Below are 16,525 nucleotides of genomic sequence, written 5' to 3' on the forward strand. Positions count from 1 at the left end.
CAGACAGGGGAGAGAGGGGGCGGGGTGGGGGGTGGCATGTGTAATGCAAGGCAAAACACTCCAACATCAAGACACAGGCTGAATCTCAACCCTACCACTGAGTGACCTCGGGTAAGTCACTTCTTTCCTGAGACCCAATTCCTTCATCTGCAAAATGGGAATGATTAATATCCGCCTCACGTCTGTTGTGAGGATTAAGTAAGGAAATGCATGTGATCTTAACCAAGTGCCTTAGGTAGAGAAAGCTCTTGGTAACTGGCCATTATTACGATACTTGATACAACACTGAGAACACGACAGTCTGAGAGGAAGACTCAGTGTGGAAGCTCCAGTGGCAGGTGGGAGGCCTGGGAGTGCATCTGAGGAAATGTTTGCCTTCCTTCCTCTTCCAGGTTCAGGAGGGAGCCCCCCTGTGGGGTGGTGGAGGGGGCATAAGCGAGGGCAGGGGTGGGCAGCGGAGGGGGCTTTAGGAAAGCCCAAGGGCCCCTCATGGGCCTGAGCGGAGGACAAGGATAGAGCAGGGGGTATACTGACCCTCTGAGGACTATTTTTAAACAGTTGGAAGAGGAGAAGGAAGAGAGGGGTGTTTCTTCCCACAGCAGCAACTGCAAAGACATCAAGCTGGATCCACCTAGGCTTTCAGATCCAGCCATCATGGGGCGGCTGCTGGGGGGTACCACTGCCCCCTCCTTTCTCCTCAGTGCTGGGGCTATCAAAAATACATATAAACTGTGAGAAAGTTCACATAAAAACACTTTTCCTGCGTGTATAAAAAAGAGACTGGGGCTTCCCTGGTGGCGCAGTGGTTGAGAGTCCGCCTGCCGATGCAGGGGACACGGGTTCGTGCCCCAGTCCAGGAGGATCCCACATGCCGCGGAGCGGCTGGGCCCGCGGGCCATGGCCGCTGAGCCTGTGCGTCCGGAGCCTGTGCTCCGCAACGGGAGAGGCTGCAGCGGTGAGAGGCCCGCGTACCGCAAAAAAAAAAAAAAAAAAAAAAAAAAAAAAAAAAAAGGAGACTGGCCGTGGTCAGTGGCTCAGGATGTGGACCAAGGCCCTAAGAGTGGCCAAGGAGAATCAGTGGCCACCCAGTGGTGGACAGGCTGGTCTGGGCTGCCTGATGGCTGGGACAGTGCCAGCTCTGGGGGACGCTGTGTTCTCTGACTGGGCTACACCTCCGTGGAGCGGAGGTCTGAGGGGCAGGAGGTGTTACAGGGACGCTGACTCCAGCAGTCCTGCTGTGGCCTGTGCTGGGGTAGGCGGTAGGGGTGCCATGGTCCTGGGCCTCAGCGGACTCCTTGCCAAGGGCAGAAGCTTACTTCATGGTAAACCTCCCTAGAGAGCTGGCTCCCAGTAAGTCCTGAAATAGGATGCAGGGTCCTATCGTTAGGTTGGATTGAGTGGTCTGGGGAGCAGCAGGGGTACAGTACGATTTCCGCTTCTGAAGGAGGGTCCTACCCAGAGCTTCCAGAAGGCTGTCTCCAGCTGAGACTGACTCCACTGGGGACACCAAGCACAGGAGGGCAGGCAGGGCTACGCGAGGAAGAAGGCTCCAGACAAACAGGAGGGCTTCCCTGGCAGCCTGCCCACACCCTCAGGCCAGGGCTTCTTAATGTTTCCTTTGGGAGGGGGTGAAGGTAAGGAGAGAGGGGTGGCCCTGTCTTCCTAGCACCCACTCTTCCCTACTACTCGCCCTGCAAGGGCCGGGACTATGTGCCTGAGTGAGTGAGGTCCAGGGAGATGACCCTGGGCCCTCTTCTGGGGTCCCAAGAGGTTTCCGGAGCCAGGTAGGTAGTAAAAGGCTGATGGTGGCAGCTGGAGCTCGAGGTTCATCCACCTGGTCAGCCAAGGACCCCGTCCACCCTTCACTGAGGCAAAGCTCGGATGGCCGCAGACCCCACGGGCAGCCTGAGAGGTGGAAGGTGAAATGTGCGAGGGCTGCTCTAGCTCCGGGGCAGAGGGGCCTGTCCAGCTCCCCGTCCAGGGGGCTTCTCACTGCCCAGCAGGCGCACTAGGCCTGGAGGAGGGGCAGGCCGCGCCGGAGGCCCTCCTTCAGGAACTGCATGTAGGTGGCTGTGGACGGGTCTTCAAACGTGGATGAGAAGCTGAAGACATTGTTCTCAATGTCCTCAGGCTTCACAGAGGTGATGTCCAAGAAGTAGTTGGCGTTGATGTGGTGGACCTGGGAGAAGGGTGGGGTGAGGAGAGCGGGGGCCCAGCCGGGCTCAGGGCCCCCGCGGCCTCAACTGTTCTCGCTGAGGCAGATGGCCGACAGCAGGAGCAACCCGTTCCCCCTCCTCCTCTGCTCACAGGGCCCTCTGACTCCAGGGCTCCACACCTCGTCCACCAGGTGAAACCTAACGCCTTCGGCATCACCTTTCCCTCCCCTGCCTCCGCGCCCCATGACCTCTCTCCTCTGTTCCCAGAAGCCCTGAACTCCGCACTCACTTCTGCCTTAACGCCCACACGCCTGTGTCCCCATCTGCCTCCTGTTCCAGGTAGGCGCACCTTAAGGGCAGGTGCCGGGTAAACGAACAAACAAATCGAGCGAGCGGGAGAGCACAGGCCACCCGCAGCCCAGGCAGAGTCCTGTCCGCCCAGCTTCGCCACCCCGGGCCCTGGCTGGGCCGAGTCCACCACAATGGGCGCCTGTGGACGGGCGCGAGCTGGCCGGCTCCCCTGGGCCTTTCCTCTTCCGAACTTCAGATAGAAGGCCCTTGGCTGGCACCCTCCTCCTCGCCACCAAGCCCTCACTGGATGCCCCCATTCCAGGCCAGCCCCAGCTCTTGCTCCTGCACTGTTCCCCACCCGCTTCCATCCCTCAGTCCCACACTAACCATCCCTTGGGACTTAAAGGATAAGGGGCAGCTCTGCTCAGAAGAGCGGGTGATGCTGAGGCTCACAGGAGGGCGCCTGTTTTGAAAGTCAGCTCTATTTCTTTTTTTTCACTTTCTTTCTTTTTTGGCTGCGCTGCACGGCTTGTGGAATCTTAATTCCCCCACCAGGGACTGAACCCAGGCCCACAGCAGTGAAGGCGCCAAGTCTTAACCACTGGACCGCAGGGAGTTCCCGGCAGCTGTACTTCTTAATTATGCAGCTTTTGCCAAGTCTCTGAAGCTTTCTGAGCCTCAGTTTCCTTGTTTGTGAGATCGGCATTTGTGCTCATCTCTCTCCCAAAGCTCCCGTGAGAACCCAACGTGACGATGTGAGTGCCATGTAAGGGGCTCTTAGGGAGAGATAGGGTCTTGAAGCCTGGCTCAGCCTGGGGCGTCCCCAGGTCCTCTCTGCCTGTCACGAGGCCTGTCCCTCCCTCCCTTCCATCCCAGGACTGGCCGCAATGGTCTGAGGTGAGCCTTCCCTTCCAGGTCACGTTCCTGTCCACTCTGCTGCTAGACCATACCCACTGCTGCCAGGTCCCCAAAGTGCTGTTGAGGTTCCCTTTCTGAGGGAGTGTCCCGACACCTGCACGAGGCAGGCCGAGGGGACATCAGGGGATAACTGAGGCTCGGACTGGCTAAGACACCACCCAGGAAGTGGTAGAACCAGACCTGGGGCCTGATGAGGTCTGTAAGCCATGCCCCTTGTTTGCCACTTCCTCTGCCCCATGGTGCCTGGCCCGGGGCCGGGGATGAGTGGTGGGGGACCTACCACAGTGCCATTGGGCAGGCAGATCATCATCTCCACGGGGAAGCTGTACTTCTCCAGGTGCAGGCTGGCCAGCTTCTGGTGGGATGGGTTCTCCTGGTTGTTCTATGGGGACAGTTGGGCACGCTCCTGACACCTCGGCTCCCAGCACTGTCCCAGGGGCTGTCATGGGGCTCTTCCCGCCCACCTACCACTCACCTGCAGGTCCTCCAGTTCCTTCACTAGGGACCAGGTGCTGATGAAGCTCTCGTTGAGGAGGGCGAGGATGGGCGAACTTTCCAGGACAGTTTCCCGGAGAGTTCGCCCTGAACCTGTTCCGGGAGAGGCAAGGCCAGGTGGGTGAGGCACCCTGCCTGTCTCACTGGGTTTTCTATCAGCAGTTAACCTCATAAACTGTAGAACGGTCAGTGCACCCAGGTGAAATAACAGATTCAAAGAATCTACCACAGAGGAGGTGCGGAATAAAGGGCAGCTGTAACTAACATCAGTAACGTACTGGCATCCTGGTCTGAGACTTGGCTGGGGGCCTACCTGGCCCAGGGGCTTCTAGACAGTGACAGCTTCTTAAATCCACTACACTGTGTCCCAGGGCCTTTGCACAGACAATTCTTCTACCTAAAACACTTCCCCTGTCACTTGGAAAACTCATCCTCCTCATCCTTCAAAGTCTCAGGTTCTATGTCACTTTCTCTAAAGAAGCCTTCCCTGACCCCGCCACCCCCCGTTACACACTCTTGTGCTGCTCTGGACCATGCCTCGTGTAAATTCACCACGCTTGTACTTGTTCATTCACTGTCTGCCTTCTGCACACACTGCGTGCTCCCTGAGGACTGGGGCTGATTCTGACTTGCTCAGTGCAAGGTGCCCAACGCCTAGCCTATGGCTTGGCACAGGAGGGGCCCAGGAGGTTCGTCGATTGGCTGGATGGGGGCAGGGCCACTGTTTGCTCATCTTGTACCCAATGTCAGGCACCCAAAGAACTTTGCACCAGCGGGTCTTCACTGAATTTTCTGAATAAGTGAATGCAGCCCAGGCTCTGGCACTACCTTCTCTCACTTGTGTGCAACACTGCACAGAGTACAGGCACGTCTGTTTTCACAACTCTGGGAGGTAAGTACATTACCCTCTTACTGCTGAGAAAACTGAGGCTCAGGGAAGGAGTCACTTGGCCAAGGTCTCCAGGCTGAAAATGGCTGAGCTGGGCTCTTTCTATTGTGTCCAGCAGCTTCCTCTGGGCTTAGCACAGAACCCTGCGAGCCCTCACCCCACACCCCGCCCCATGTCGTCCCTGAGTCCCTTATACTGCGACAGGAGAGGCCCATTGGTCTCAGGGCCTCCTGCACCCACAAGGTACGAAGTCTGCCCCCCTTTCTCCCCTCAGACTGGAAGGGTCTCCCTCACCTCAGCAGGACTGGTCGTCCAGGGCCCCCCACAGCAGGACTGAGTGCACCAGCTTGTTCTCGGCCTTGGCTTGCTCAAAGGCCTTGGTGAACGGCAGGTAGGTGACCTGGGGCCAAGGTGAGACAGAGAGAAGCTATTGTGTGCTGCCAGGGTCCCACTCAGGGGCTGAGTGTGTGATGTGCATGTAGTGTGTGTCTGTAGTGTATATACGTGTGTGTGTACATATGCATGTATGTTTGCAGTGTGAGTGTTTGTGTGTGTCTGTGTACCTGTGTGAAGGGGTGATGCTGAGCCAGGCGATGCCTCCTCCAAGTTCTAAAGGGCAAAGGGGAGGCTCCCCGGCCCAGGCTGGGCCCCACAGGGAGGCAGCCTCAGCAGCAAGCCCTGCACGGCATCCCACGCCCAGTGCCCACCTGCTGCTCCCACAGCTCCGGACCCAGCCCCAGGGATCCCAACCCCCCGCCTTACCCCCGTCTGGCCTCACCTTCTTGAAGGGGTACATGGCTACCTCCAGGCGCCGGGCGGCCTCCTCCCAGCTCAGCTCCTGCTGCCACGTGATCTCCTCAAACACAAACTGCAGGGGCTCCCCCGAGGGCAGGCGGCTGTCGATCATGTTGCCATCCTCGTCCAGGATCACAGAGGGCACTGAGGGGCCCGTGGCCTCCAGCTCCATCTGGGCCGGAGGTCAGCGAGGGATGATGTCACTGAGGGACGTCTCAGCGAGGGGCCTGAGTCCTCCAGGGGCCCCGAGAGACCCTCAAAGATACGCCACTCATTGCAGGGGTGGGGAGACAGGCCCAGGGAAGGGCAGGGCCTGGTCAAGGCTGTGCAGTGAGTCCAGGACAGAGCCAGTGTCCAGCCAGTGTGAAGCCATCTGAGGGCCCATGGCAGACGCTGGCTAGGAAGAACAGGTGGCTTCCTAGGATCCTGCTTTGGGGACAGTGGCTTCAGCCTGCAGGAGCTCTGTCCTTCACTGCCCCAAGGCTCCTAGCCAGCTGGGCCTCCCTGCAGCCAGGCTGAGAGGCCCTGTGGCAGGGCCCTGCGGCCGAGTCCCGCCTTCCTACCTGGGTAGGGACCACCTATGAGCTCACCTGGGGTATGTAGCCAATGTCCACCTCCATGTTGCTGCTCTCGCTGGCCCCGTACAGCCACTCCATGTCCACATTCAGAGACCTGGGGACAGGTGAGAGGGCGGCCAGGGCAGAACACCACCGTCGTCAAGGCCCATTAGCCAGACGTCGGACTTTATCTCACTGAAAGCATGCAGCTGACCCTATTTTATAGGTGAGGATGCTGAGACTTGGCAGGGTGAACCCAAGGTCTCAGAGCCACTGGAGTTCTGACGGCAGAGCCTGGGCCCTTTCCTCTCCCCAGGCCGCCTCTTCGGAAGGCACTGCCACCATACCACCCTCCACTGGCCCAGCCCTTTACAGTTCATGAAGGGCTTCCATACCCATGGCTCACGCACTGTCCATGATCCATGACTCTTTGAGGCAGCGCTCATCAGCGCCTCCCCCAGCGGGAAGTCGGGCCTGAGCATGTGCAACCTGCAGATCCGCCACACGAGGGCGCCCCAGGACAGGCAACCAACCACCTTGGGCAGGTGAAGCAGTCAGGGTGAGCTGGGTGCCCTCAGAGCTGGTCAGTGGTCCCGTGGTCTAGGCCTGAGACACAGGCTCAGGAGCAGTTGCCCCCTCCTTCTGTTTCATTCAGTCCAGGACCCCACCTCCAACCCTGGGCTGAGCCCCTGCAGCACAGGGGCTTGCCTGATGAGCGAGGAAGGAGGAGGAGAACGCGTCCTTCCTCCTCATTTTCCCCGTGGCCCGGGATGCTCCCTCCCTCGGGGGACTGAGATGAAACCGCTCCTGGTCCTGGGGGCAACTTTCTCTTCCCAGGCTGTCCCAATGACCCCCTCACTCCTGCCCAGGAGCCAGCCTCCCATCTAGCAGATGAGGAAACTGAGGCCTGGAGGGGTCCAGGGCCTTGCCCACAGCCACGGAGCCCACGGGTGCCACGGCTGAGACTTCGCTCTGGGTCCCTCATCTCTCAGCCCAGGTCTTGTCTCTGCACAGAGTCACTAAGCGGCTGCGTGCTATCAGGGAGGAATCTAGAAAGACTCTCTGCGTCCCCTGCTTCCCTGACAAGAGGCTGCCCCTGAGCAGGTCAGGCGGGCAAGCAGGCAGGTGACTGGCATTGAGCCGCCCCCTGGCCCCCCAGGGTTTGTGGTAGCAACTGCAGGCATGGAGGGCCTGCTTCTTTTGTATGTGCCCTTCCCTCTGCCTGGCTAAACTCTCCTCAGCCCCCAGGTCGCTGCACAGACGTCCCTTCCTTTGGGAGGCCTTCCTGGACCCTGACCAGCCGGGTCCCTCCCCACCTGCTGGCCTTCGCCTAGGGTGGCGTGAGCAGGCTGTGGCTACGGGTCTGTTGGAGGTCTGTCAGCAGTATGGGGCGGGGGGAGCAGTTCCATCTTTAGGGAGGGGCTGTTGGCCGCTGCGTTGGGTCCCAGCACTGAGCTGGCAGGCCAGGCCCACAAAGCGCCTGGGACGCACCTATCAGATGATGGAATGACCCCCCTCAGCCCACCTCAAGCTAACTCCTCCTGGGTCAGCTCTAGGCCCCTCCCAAGAGAAGTAGCTCTGGGGAGAGACTGAGGGGGCCTCTGGGCCCCTGCATCTGAGCTCCTGGAGCTGGTGGGGGGCAAACGGGAGCAGGGTGCCGGGGCCAAGGCTCTCACCTGTGGTTGGGCACGAACAGCCGGAAGTCACGGACGTGGGTGGCGTCTTTGGAGAGGATGATGTGGCCCGTGAACTGGCCGGGTGAGAACCAGAAGGGGAAGTCGGGCGGCTCGCTGAGCTGGAACTCGGCGTGGATGCTGGAGGGAAAGGGCCCGGCTGGGAGCAGGTTCCCTGCTGAGCAGAGCCTGCCCACCTGCCCTCTCACTTCTGCCCCAAAGCCTGGAACCCTTGGCCAGACTCTGTGCGGGGCAGAGGGCTGGGCAGGGGAGGAAGAAGTGTGTGGGGCAGGCAGAAAGGACGCCCTCCAAGCGCTGCCCGTCCTCCAGGGCCCAGTTCATGTGCTGCCTTCCCCGGAAGCCTTGCCCGAGTCTCCTCTGAGCCCTCCAGGGTGTGTGTGACCTGGTGTCACAGCTCTTACGCACCCCCTTCTGTGTGGATGACAATCACAGCCAACAGCCCCATGCTAAGCACATTCAACACCTTTTCTCTTCCTCCTGCAGGAAGTCACCACCGCCCTGATGCACAATGAGGAAAGGGAGGCTCAGAGAGCCAAAGCTGCTTCCCCGGGGCCACAGGGTGGTAAGCGGTGGGGCTGGGGGCTTTGAGTCAGGCCCTGCCTGCTGGTGCTCAGCCCATCTGTGCTTCCCTGGAGTCCCAGGCCCAGGTGGGAGGCAGGGATGGGGCTGCCAGGACCCCTCACCGGAACATCACAGTGTAGTAGAAGTCGCTGGTGGCGGTCAGGCAGGCGATGGCCCCCTGAGGGGCAAAGCGTGTCTTCACGAAGGGCCGAGGGTGGAACATGCTCAGGAGCCGGTGGATGATGACCTGGGGGGAGGGCAGTGGGACCTGGGCTGGCTTGCTGGGCCCAGCTCCTCTGGGTGAGGGTCAGCTCTGGACCTGGGGCCCAGGTGGGGGTGGGGCCAGAGGCAGGCCAGAGAGCAGGTGGGGTAGGCGTGGCCCTGGGGGTCCGGTTGCCGATGGGGAGGGGCCGTGCTGGGGCTGGGGGGCAGGGCCCCGGGGCTTGCCACGGGCTACCCTCACCTCCTTGCCCTTGGGGGGTGGTGGGTAGAAGCGGTTGTTGGACAGATAGCCGGTGAAGACGCTCAGCTCACTGGGGATGATCCACCAGGGCTCGCCGAGCTCCGCGTGGCCCCGAGGGGGAAGAAAGGGCCGGAAGTGGCGGGCGGCAAACACCGCGCTTGGCGAGGCTGCGGTCGTCCAGTTGCGGAGGCCGGACAGGGCCAGGCGGGAGACCTGGGGCAGAGGAAAGTCGAAGCTCTGGGGCACTGAGAACGTCCCAGGCATGTGCGGAGGTCTCCTCGAGCCCTGAGCCAACCCACAAGCCCAGGAAGCAGAGGGACCCGGGAGGCTCCTGCCTGCTCACGGCCACGAGCCTGGCACTCTCCTGCCAGAGCTGAGGCTCATCTCATCTTCCCCGGCCCCTTGCCCAGAGAAGTGGTGCCCCTGTGGCCCCTCAGGTCCAGCCCAGGCAGGAACAGCTCGCTCGAGGGCAGGGGAGCAGAGGCAGCTGAAGGGGCCCCCCAGGACTGGAACGGGGGGCTCTGTGAGGGGGCTTCTCACGGCCTCTTCCCTCCCTCTCCAAGCCCAGGTCCCGGGCCTCACACAGTCCTGCCTGCCTCTTGTACATAAGCCAGCAGACCAACCCCGGGTGCCCCGCCCTGCCCTGGGCTTCCTCTCCCCGTCTGCCGGCCTTGCTTTCTGCTCTCTAATACCCCCCCCCACCCCCTGCCAAGTCTCCTCCCTGCAGCTAATGTCCCGCTGACGAGTCAGAATTTAGGTTTGGAGTTAAGTCTGTGGAGGGAGGCGGGAGCCACCTTTGGGTGAAACCTCTAGGGCCAAGAGCAGGATGAGGCCACAGAGAAGGGGAAGGAAGGGCACCCCCAGAGAGCACCCTGGGCCACGCTGGCTGGGCACCCCTGGCAAAAGGCCCTCCCTGAGCCATTTCCTCATCAGTAATCCACCCCACTGCTGTCTGATGAGCTGAAGGGCGGGAGAGAATGAGGGTCAGACGCTCTGCAGGCCTCTCTGCACATCTGCCTGGAGCAGAGGCGGGACCTCGGAACATGCAGGTCCCCAGGTCAAAGCTGCACCTTCAGTAGCTCCTCCCTGCCCTTCTGGGCCACCATCAGTGGCCACCAGGACAGTGAGTGCCTGGCCCCCCTCAGGGTGCTCAGCCACCAGGGAGCTGCCCCACCTTTGACCTCCCTGGTGATGGGACCCGGGCTCAGTGGGAAGCTGAGGTGGGAGGAGAGGCGTTTCACAGGCAAGTTCTCAAAGCGGGGCTGGCTTGCAGGGCCAGGCAGAGCCTGCCCGCCTGCTGGGTCCTGCTCACAGGCTGGCGAGCTCTTAGCGGAGCGACCCGCAAAAGGGGGCTGAGCTAGGGACGCAGGGCTGGGGTGCTGCTCCAGACCCATCTCCCCTGTAAGTGCAGGTGGGCCCCCTGCACCTGCCCCACCCTGTGTCTCTGCCCTGTAGGAGGGACTCATCTGCTCAGACATCACTTCAGCCCATCAATGCCAGACCTTTCTCCACCCAGATCTTACTGGACTCCCCCCACTGGACATCTCTCAGGGAACTCAACTTCAACAGTCCAAACTGACCTCATACCCTCCCTACCAGACCTGCTCCCCTCCTCCAACCCCCATCGGGCAATGGGCCCCCATGCACCTGGCCACCAGCCAGAAGCCTGAGTCACCTCAACTCCCCCTCCCTCCCTTTCCATTAGTAGCCACACCCTGCCTTTCTTCCTTTCCCAGCATCCCCCGGGCTGCCTTTCCTCTCCATCACCATGGCCTCCCCCCACCTGTCTCTCCCTCCCTCCTGGGAACTGGTCTTCTTGCCTCCCTTTTCTCCCCAGCTGCCAGTTTGGAGAGCCTAGATCTGATGAGAGAATTCTCCTCTTTCAAAATCTGCTATGGTATTTTGCTGCCGCAGAACGAAGGCCAAAGTTAGGCAGCTGAGGCCCTTTGCCATCTGGCAACTTCTCTTCCAGTCCCACTGACCAGGATGCCCCCACACGTGTCCCCCATGCCCTGGGTCCAGCCACCCCTTCTCTCTGCCCTCAGTGGCCTGCCTGGCATCTCCTGCTGAAATGACAGTGCAGCTGAGCTGTAAAAGCTGAGTAGCTGTGAGTGAGGCAAAGAGAAAAGGTTGTTCCTGGCTGAGGGACCAGCATATGAGAAGGCTCTCAGCTGGAAGAAAGCCTGGACATCTGGAGTAGTGGAAAGCTGAGAGGAGAGCGCAGGGGAGAGAGCGGGAAAGGCGGGCAGGGCCTGGGGATGCCTAGGTCCTGGGAGGGATTGAGACCTTGTCCACAGGGCCTTGGGTCCTAACCACAGGGCTGGTTAGGATGGCGCTTGTCAGGGTCATCCCCACCCTACAGCCGTTGCCAGGGGCTGAACCTCAGGTCCGGGTGGGTTCATCGGAGCTCAGTGGAGCACCTGTCAGGCTCCAGGCACTGTGCTAGGGACCTGGGGAGGCACAAATGTGTGAGTCACCGGCCTTGCCCTGAGGAAACTCACAGCCTGGGGGGAAAGACTGATTTGCAGAAAGTAATGATTACAAGGGAGGCAGCTGCATCAGCACAGTCTCCAGTGCACTTGCTGTTTCCTCCAGCCGGATCCTTTTCCTACCCCTGCTGACAATGGGCTGAGGCCTCGTCCCTTGCAGTCACTGTCAAATGTCATTCTGTCCAGGAAGCCATCCAGATCCCCACTCTGGGTCAGAGGCTCGTGCTTATCCCTCCTACCTCCCCTACCAGACTGTGTGCCTGGACAGCAGGGACAGCATCGCACCCACTTCTGGACCCCCAGGGCCTGGCGCACTGGGTGCACAGAGGGTGCTGATAAAAGATGGGAGGAAAGACAGAAAGAAGGCAAGATGAGCAGAGCACAGACCCATTCTCAGGAGGTGAGTGCACACAGATGGTCCCTCTGTCTCTGGTCCCACCTGTGGGGGACCCCCTGCCACTCCTGCCCCAACTTACCCCTAGGAACCCATCTTTGCTCTTGGTCATGGACTCTGGCAGCAGAGGCTGGAATCGGGCTTCTATGGTGAGTGTCTCCTCGCTGGGGTCAGGGGGCAGATCCTCCTCCTCATAGCTGGCCGAAGGAGTTGACCCTGTGAGACACAGGTCGCTGGAGAGGGGTCCTGCCTTAGGTGGCAGGGCCTCACTTCTCTCAGGATGTCCACACTGGCCAGTGATTAAGGGAGCCAGGCCTGGCAGGGATGGGGGTGGGGGTGGGGCTGGAACAGGTAACAATCAACAAAGTAACAATATAGATCACATCGTTTATCAAACAACCACAAATTGTATATGTATGATATATAATGTGTACATATGTATACCACATGGTATTATCACACATACACATTTTCTCCAATGTATATCACATTTTAGTTTCACAGTAACCCTGTGAAGGCAGTATTATCAATTCCATTTTACAAATGAGAAACTGGGGGCTCAGAGAGGTGAACTCACTTCCCCAAGGACACACAGCAAGGTAGTGTGTGAATCAGGATTCAAATCCAGGCCTGTTTTACTCTAAACCTAGGATCGACCACAACCCTCTTCCGGGGGCATTAAGATCTCAAAAATTTCCTCAAAGGCTTAGTAACCAGACGACCCGGGTTCAAATCCTAGCCCCACTCCTCACCAGCTTGTGTGTGGTTGGCCCAGTGGCTCGTTATGACGATTAAATGAGATAATCCAGGCCTGGTACACAGTAAACCCGTAATAAATGTCAGCTGTATTGCTATTACCGGTGGTTTCATGGTGGGGGAGCCACAGGGCTAGGGCTCAAACCTCATTCTGACTCTAACGTGTGCTCTCTCCACCAGGCCAGGCTGGCTGCAGAAAGGCCATTCTCACTGTCTCCCTTCCCTCAGCCCAGCTCCGGGTGAGGTTGGCTCCATTTCCTGGACAATTTGGGGCAAATCACTCCTCCTCTCCGGTTTTCCCACATTAGAGATGGAGCCCATGCTACCGTGCCTGTCCCATCATGAGGGGCTCATGGAGAGCAAAGGCTGCTCAGAGAGGTCAGGGGACGTGGAATCAGGTCATCTTTGGTGTCACAGAAAGAGCACTGTTCCAGAAGTGAGGATACCTGCTTCTCCCTGTTTCCTGGGTGGCCCATTTCCCCATCAGTACGAGGGGCTGGACTGGCAGTGGCTGAACTTGATTTGTCAGATCTCTTCCTGCTCAGAGACCTGCCAAGTCTGTAGTCTTTCGAGGGTGGAGGGAGTCACGATGAAGGCTTAAGGGAGGCATGACGCCTACTGCAGAAGGGGCGACTAACAGCAGGGTGGGGTCCCATGACACAGATAATGGAATGAAGCACGGTTGGGTCCTGTTACGACTGCTCTCTTGCTGGTAGAGACCACGCCTGGCATTTGTTGACAGACTGGACTGACAGACTGAATGGGTGCATTAAAATGGGTGCATTCTTGGGGCTTCCCTGGTGGCGCAGTGGTTGAGAGTCTGCCTGCCGATGCAGGGGACACGGGTTTGTGCCCCGCTCCGGGAGGATCCCACATGCCACGGAGCGGCTGGGCCCGTGAGCCATGGCCGCTGAGCCTTCGCGTCCGGAGCCTGTGCTCCGCAACGGGAGAGGCCACAACAATGAGAGGCCCGTGTAACGCAAAAAAAAAAAAAAAAAAAAAATGAGTGCATTCTTAATCAGGAATCGTCAGAATCACCAGGATGCCTTTTTAAACTACCGATGCCCAGAACCCGCCTCAGACCTACTGAGTCAGAGTCTTCAGGGGCTAGAATCTGGAAAACGTGCTCCCGATTAATGCTCCCCAGCGGCTCCTGATGCAAATCCCTTTTCTAAAGAATCACGGGTACTTCTGCATTTGTAAGTCAAGGCAACAAAATTTCAGAACAGCAATCTGGAAACCTCAGAGCAAGGGAACAATGGGAATGTGCAGCGTTACTGGTTGGCTTGCTTATCCAATTACTTAACTGTTATCATAGATAATTATGAGTAATAATGCCCAGCATTTTATGGCTCTTTGGTTTTTTAATAAAAAGTTTTATTACCTGACTTACAAGTAAATTTTGCTCACTATTGACAACTTGTAAAACTTTTAAGGTATAAAGCAGAAAATTGAACACACATAACTGTACCAACTAGAGAGGACTGTTTGCCTCTATTTCCTGCTTAGATTTGGTGTTTTTCTGGTTTTGTTTTTGTTTTTTGTACTCACAGTGGCCTAGGAGGTAATTGAGGGAGAGACTCTTTTCCCCTGATGGAGAAAAAGATTTGTGTGAAAAAATTAAAAGCACCCCCAAGCCCAGCAAGCTTGGCCAACATGTCATTATGAGGGAACTCTTGCTCTTTGGCCATAAAAAAGGACAAGGAGGTGGCTGTGTGGCTGCTCGGAGAAGTGTGTGCAAAATAAGAAGTCAAAGCAAATCCACACAGGGCTGAGCTGTGTATCTGCCCATCTGCTTTCATGACAGTACTGACTGCCCCTGGGAGGCACTGACACATCCGCTCCAGCAAATTAGCATTTTTCATCTGACCCTCCTCCTCTGGCAGTGACCAAAGGCCAGCGGGTCAGCACGTGGCTGACCTACCTGACCCATCCTGAGACACAGAAAGCCCATCACGGTCCTTTAGCGCTTACCTGCCTGAGAGCAGCCGGTGTCTCTTTCTAGCCTTTCCCATCTATTGACCTACTTACACCAGGCAATTTGGGTAACAAGTAGATGCCCAAGATCATAAGTTCAAGAAACGTCCCAAGATATGGACACAGAGGCTAGGGTGGTGATGGAGCAGTGAGAGAGGCATCTTATAATTCATTAGAATGCTGCAGCCCCTCATCTTTACAATAAAAATCACTGATTACAACCAGGCAGAAATGGGTAACAAGGTGGGATAGGAATCTGACAGCTCCCGAGCAGAGGTTAATATTTAGCAGTAATGGTAATAGCTCCTGTCTATTGACTATCTACTGCATGGTGGGCACTTTGCAGACATTTTTCTCTAAGTTTCAAATGAGCCAGTGCAGGACCTGAAGACAGAAGGCCCCTAACCCTGGCTCTGCACCCGTCCAGCCTGCACAAGCTGGAGAGCCTTCCTGCGCCTCCGTCTCCTAAACCATACACATGAGGATCAGGACAATGTCCATCTCACAGGCACTGTGAAGATTAAAGAGATGACTCACAGGAGGCGCTTAGAGCGATGTCTGGTCCTGAGAAGGTGGTCAGGGAACGTTAACTAGTTTTAGTCACACGTGAGAACAGGCTTGGGTGTGCGAGTATGTGTGGGTGCCCATGTTGAAGCAGCTTGTCCAAACCACCAGCCGGAAAGTGTCAGAGCTGGGAGGACCCCAGGGCTGCCAGGAAGCACCGTCCTCCCCCTACTCCAGGCAGCCCTTCTGTTCAGAGCAGACACAGAAGACACAGACCAAGAAGTCGAGGGCGGTGCCCCGGCTCCCTCCTGCCTAGTCCCCAGCCTCTCCCGGTACCTGTCAGCTTCTCAGCAATGGGCTTGAACTCCTCGGGGCTGAGGTACATGTCCCCGTCAGTGTCCAGAGAGGAAAAGAGGAAGAGGCCTTCTGTCCCCAGGGCTTTCAGCGCCGAGTCCTGCTTGGGAGGAGGTGGCTGGGCTGAGCAGTTGTACACCCAACTGGCATCCCAAATGGGCGGAGGGAGCTGCTCCCGCCACACCTTCCTGGGTTCTCTCAGCCCATCTCCCAGCCCATCTGTCCAAACGCCACCTCTGCACGCCCCAGAGCCCCAGGCCCCCTTCCCATCCCTCCTGGTCCCTGCTTCACTCTGAGCCTTCATCCACTGTCCACTCTCTAAGTGCGCCCTTTCTATCTGGGCCCATCCCGCCCATCTCGTGTCACCCTCTTGGTCCACCCATTGTCCTCTCCGGTCTCCCCTCCTCACCGTCCCAGCACTGCCAGCCCGTCCAGATGCTCGGGTCCCACCTTTGCTCTACGCTTTGTCTGCACTGTCCTAGTCACCCATCTGCACTGTCCCCCTGCAGCCTGTCCCAGCTCCTGCCTCACACTGGGCCAGTCCTCTCACCTCCCCCATCAGTCCTTCCAAGTCTGCCCGACTCCTGGAGCCCCGTTTTCCTATCCCTTCCCTGCCGCCCTCCCGGCCCTCCGGCCCCCACCCGCCCCCCGCCCCCCGCCCCTCGGAGCCCGGTCCCTCTGCGAGCCCCACCGCTTCCCCGGCCCACCCGAGTCTCCTGGCCGCCGCGCCCTCCCCGCCAGCTCGGACCTGCCGCGCGGCCGCCTGGGCCTCGGAGTGGCGAGCGAAGGCCCGGGCGGCGGCGGCCGCGGCGGCGGCGGCGAGGAGCGCTCCGAGCAGCGCCAGGGCGCGGGCGCGGCGCGGCGGGGCCGCGGGCGGCGCGGCGGGGCCGGGGCTGGACGGCTCGCGCTCGCCCGGCCGGGCCCGGCCCATGGCGGCGGCTCCCGGCGGCTCCGGACGGGCGGCCGGGGACGCTGACCCGCGGCGGCGCGGGCGCGGGCGCGGGCGGGGCCGAGGGCGGGCCTGGGCGCCGGGGCGGGGCGGGCTGGGGCGCAGGGTCCGGCTCATAGCGGGTTCAGTGGGCGCGCGAGTCCGTAAGGGGGCGCCGGGGCCCCTGCTCCACAGGCCCCTTCCTGCCAGTCGGTGCCTCCTTCTTGTACTTGGTCTCCCAAAACGAAACCGGGCCTCCGCGTCTCATCTTGCCTGGCGGAGCCGGGAGCCCTTCCAGGCGGAG

At 59.3% G+C, this 16,525-nt stretch overlaps 1 protein-coding gene across 3 annotated transcripts; it reads right to left on the reverse strand.

The window, feature by feature from the left end:
* Window positions 1-1,631: 1,631 nt before the first annotated feature.
* SELENON (selenoprotein N) lies at window positions 1,632-16,271 on the reverse strand. 3 transcript variants are annotated; one of them, XM_081225281.1, is made up of 12 exons: window positions 16,042-16,271; window positions 15,276-15,393; window positions 11,785-11,918; window positions 8,820-9,032; window positions 8,479-8,603; window positions 7,778-7,915; window positions 6,135-6,216; window positions 5,528-5,716; window positions 5,044-5,149; window positions 3,841-3,953; window positions 3,646-3,747; window positions 1,632-2,179 (listed from the first exon to the last, which is right to left on the reverse strand). In XM_081225281.1, exons 1-12 carry the CDS (start codon window positions 16,222-16,224, stop codon window positions 2,009-2,011), a joined length of 1,674 nt encoding a protein of 557 aa, XP_081081407.1. In that variant the 5' UTR covers window positions 16,225-16,271; the 3' UTR covers window positions 1,632-2,008. The 3 variants fall into 3 exon arrangements, with proteins under 3 accessions (XP_081081407.1, XP_081081408.1, XP_081081409.1); XM_081225282.1 differs by lacking the exon at window positions 8,820-9,032; XM_081225283.1 differs by lacking the exon at window positions 16,042-16,271 and having other exon boundaries at window positions 15,276-15,612.
* Between the last annotated feature and the right edge of the window lie 254 nt (window positions 16,272-16,525).

This window comes from Mesoplodon bidens (assembly GCF_964165515.1).
Source record: "Mesoplodon bidens genome assembly, chromosome: 2".
NCBI classification, from domain to species: domain Eukaryota; kingdom Metazoa; phylum Chordata; class Mammalia; order Artiodactyla; family Ziphiidae; genus Mesoplodon; species Mesoplodon bidens.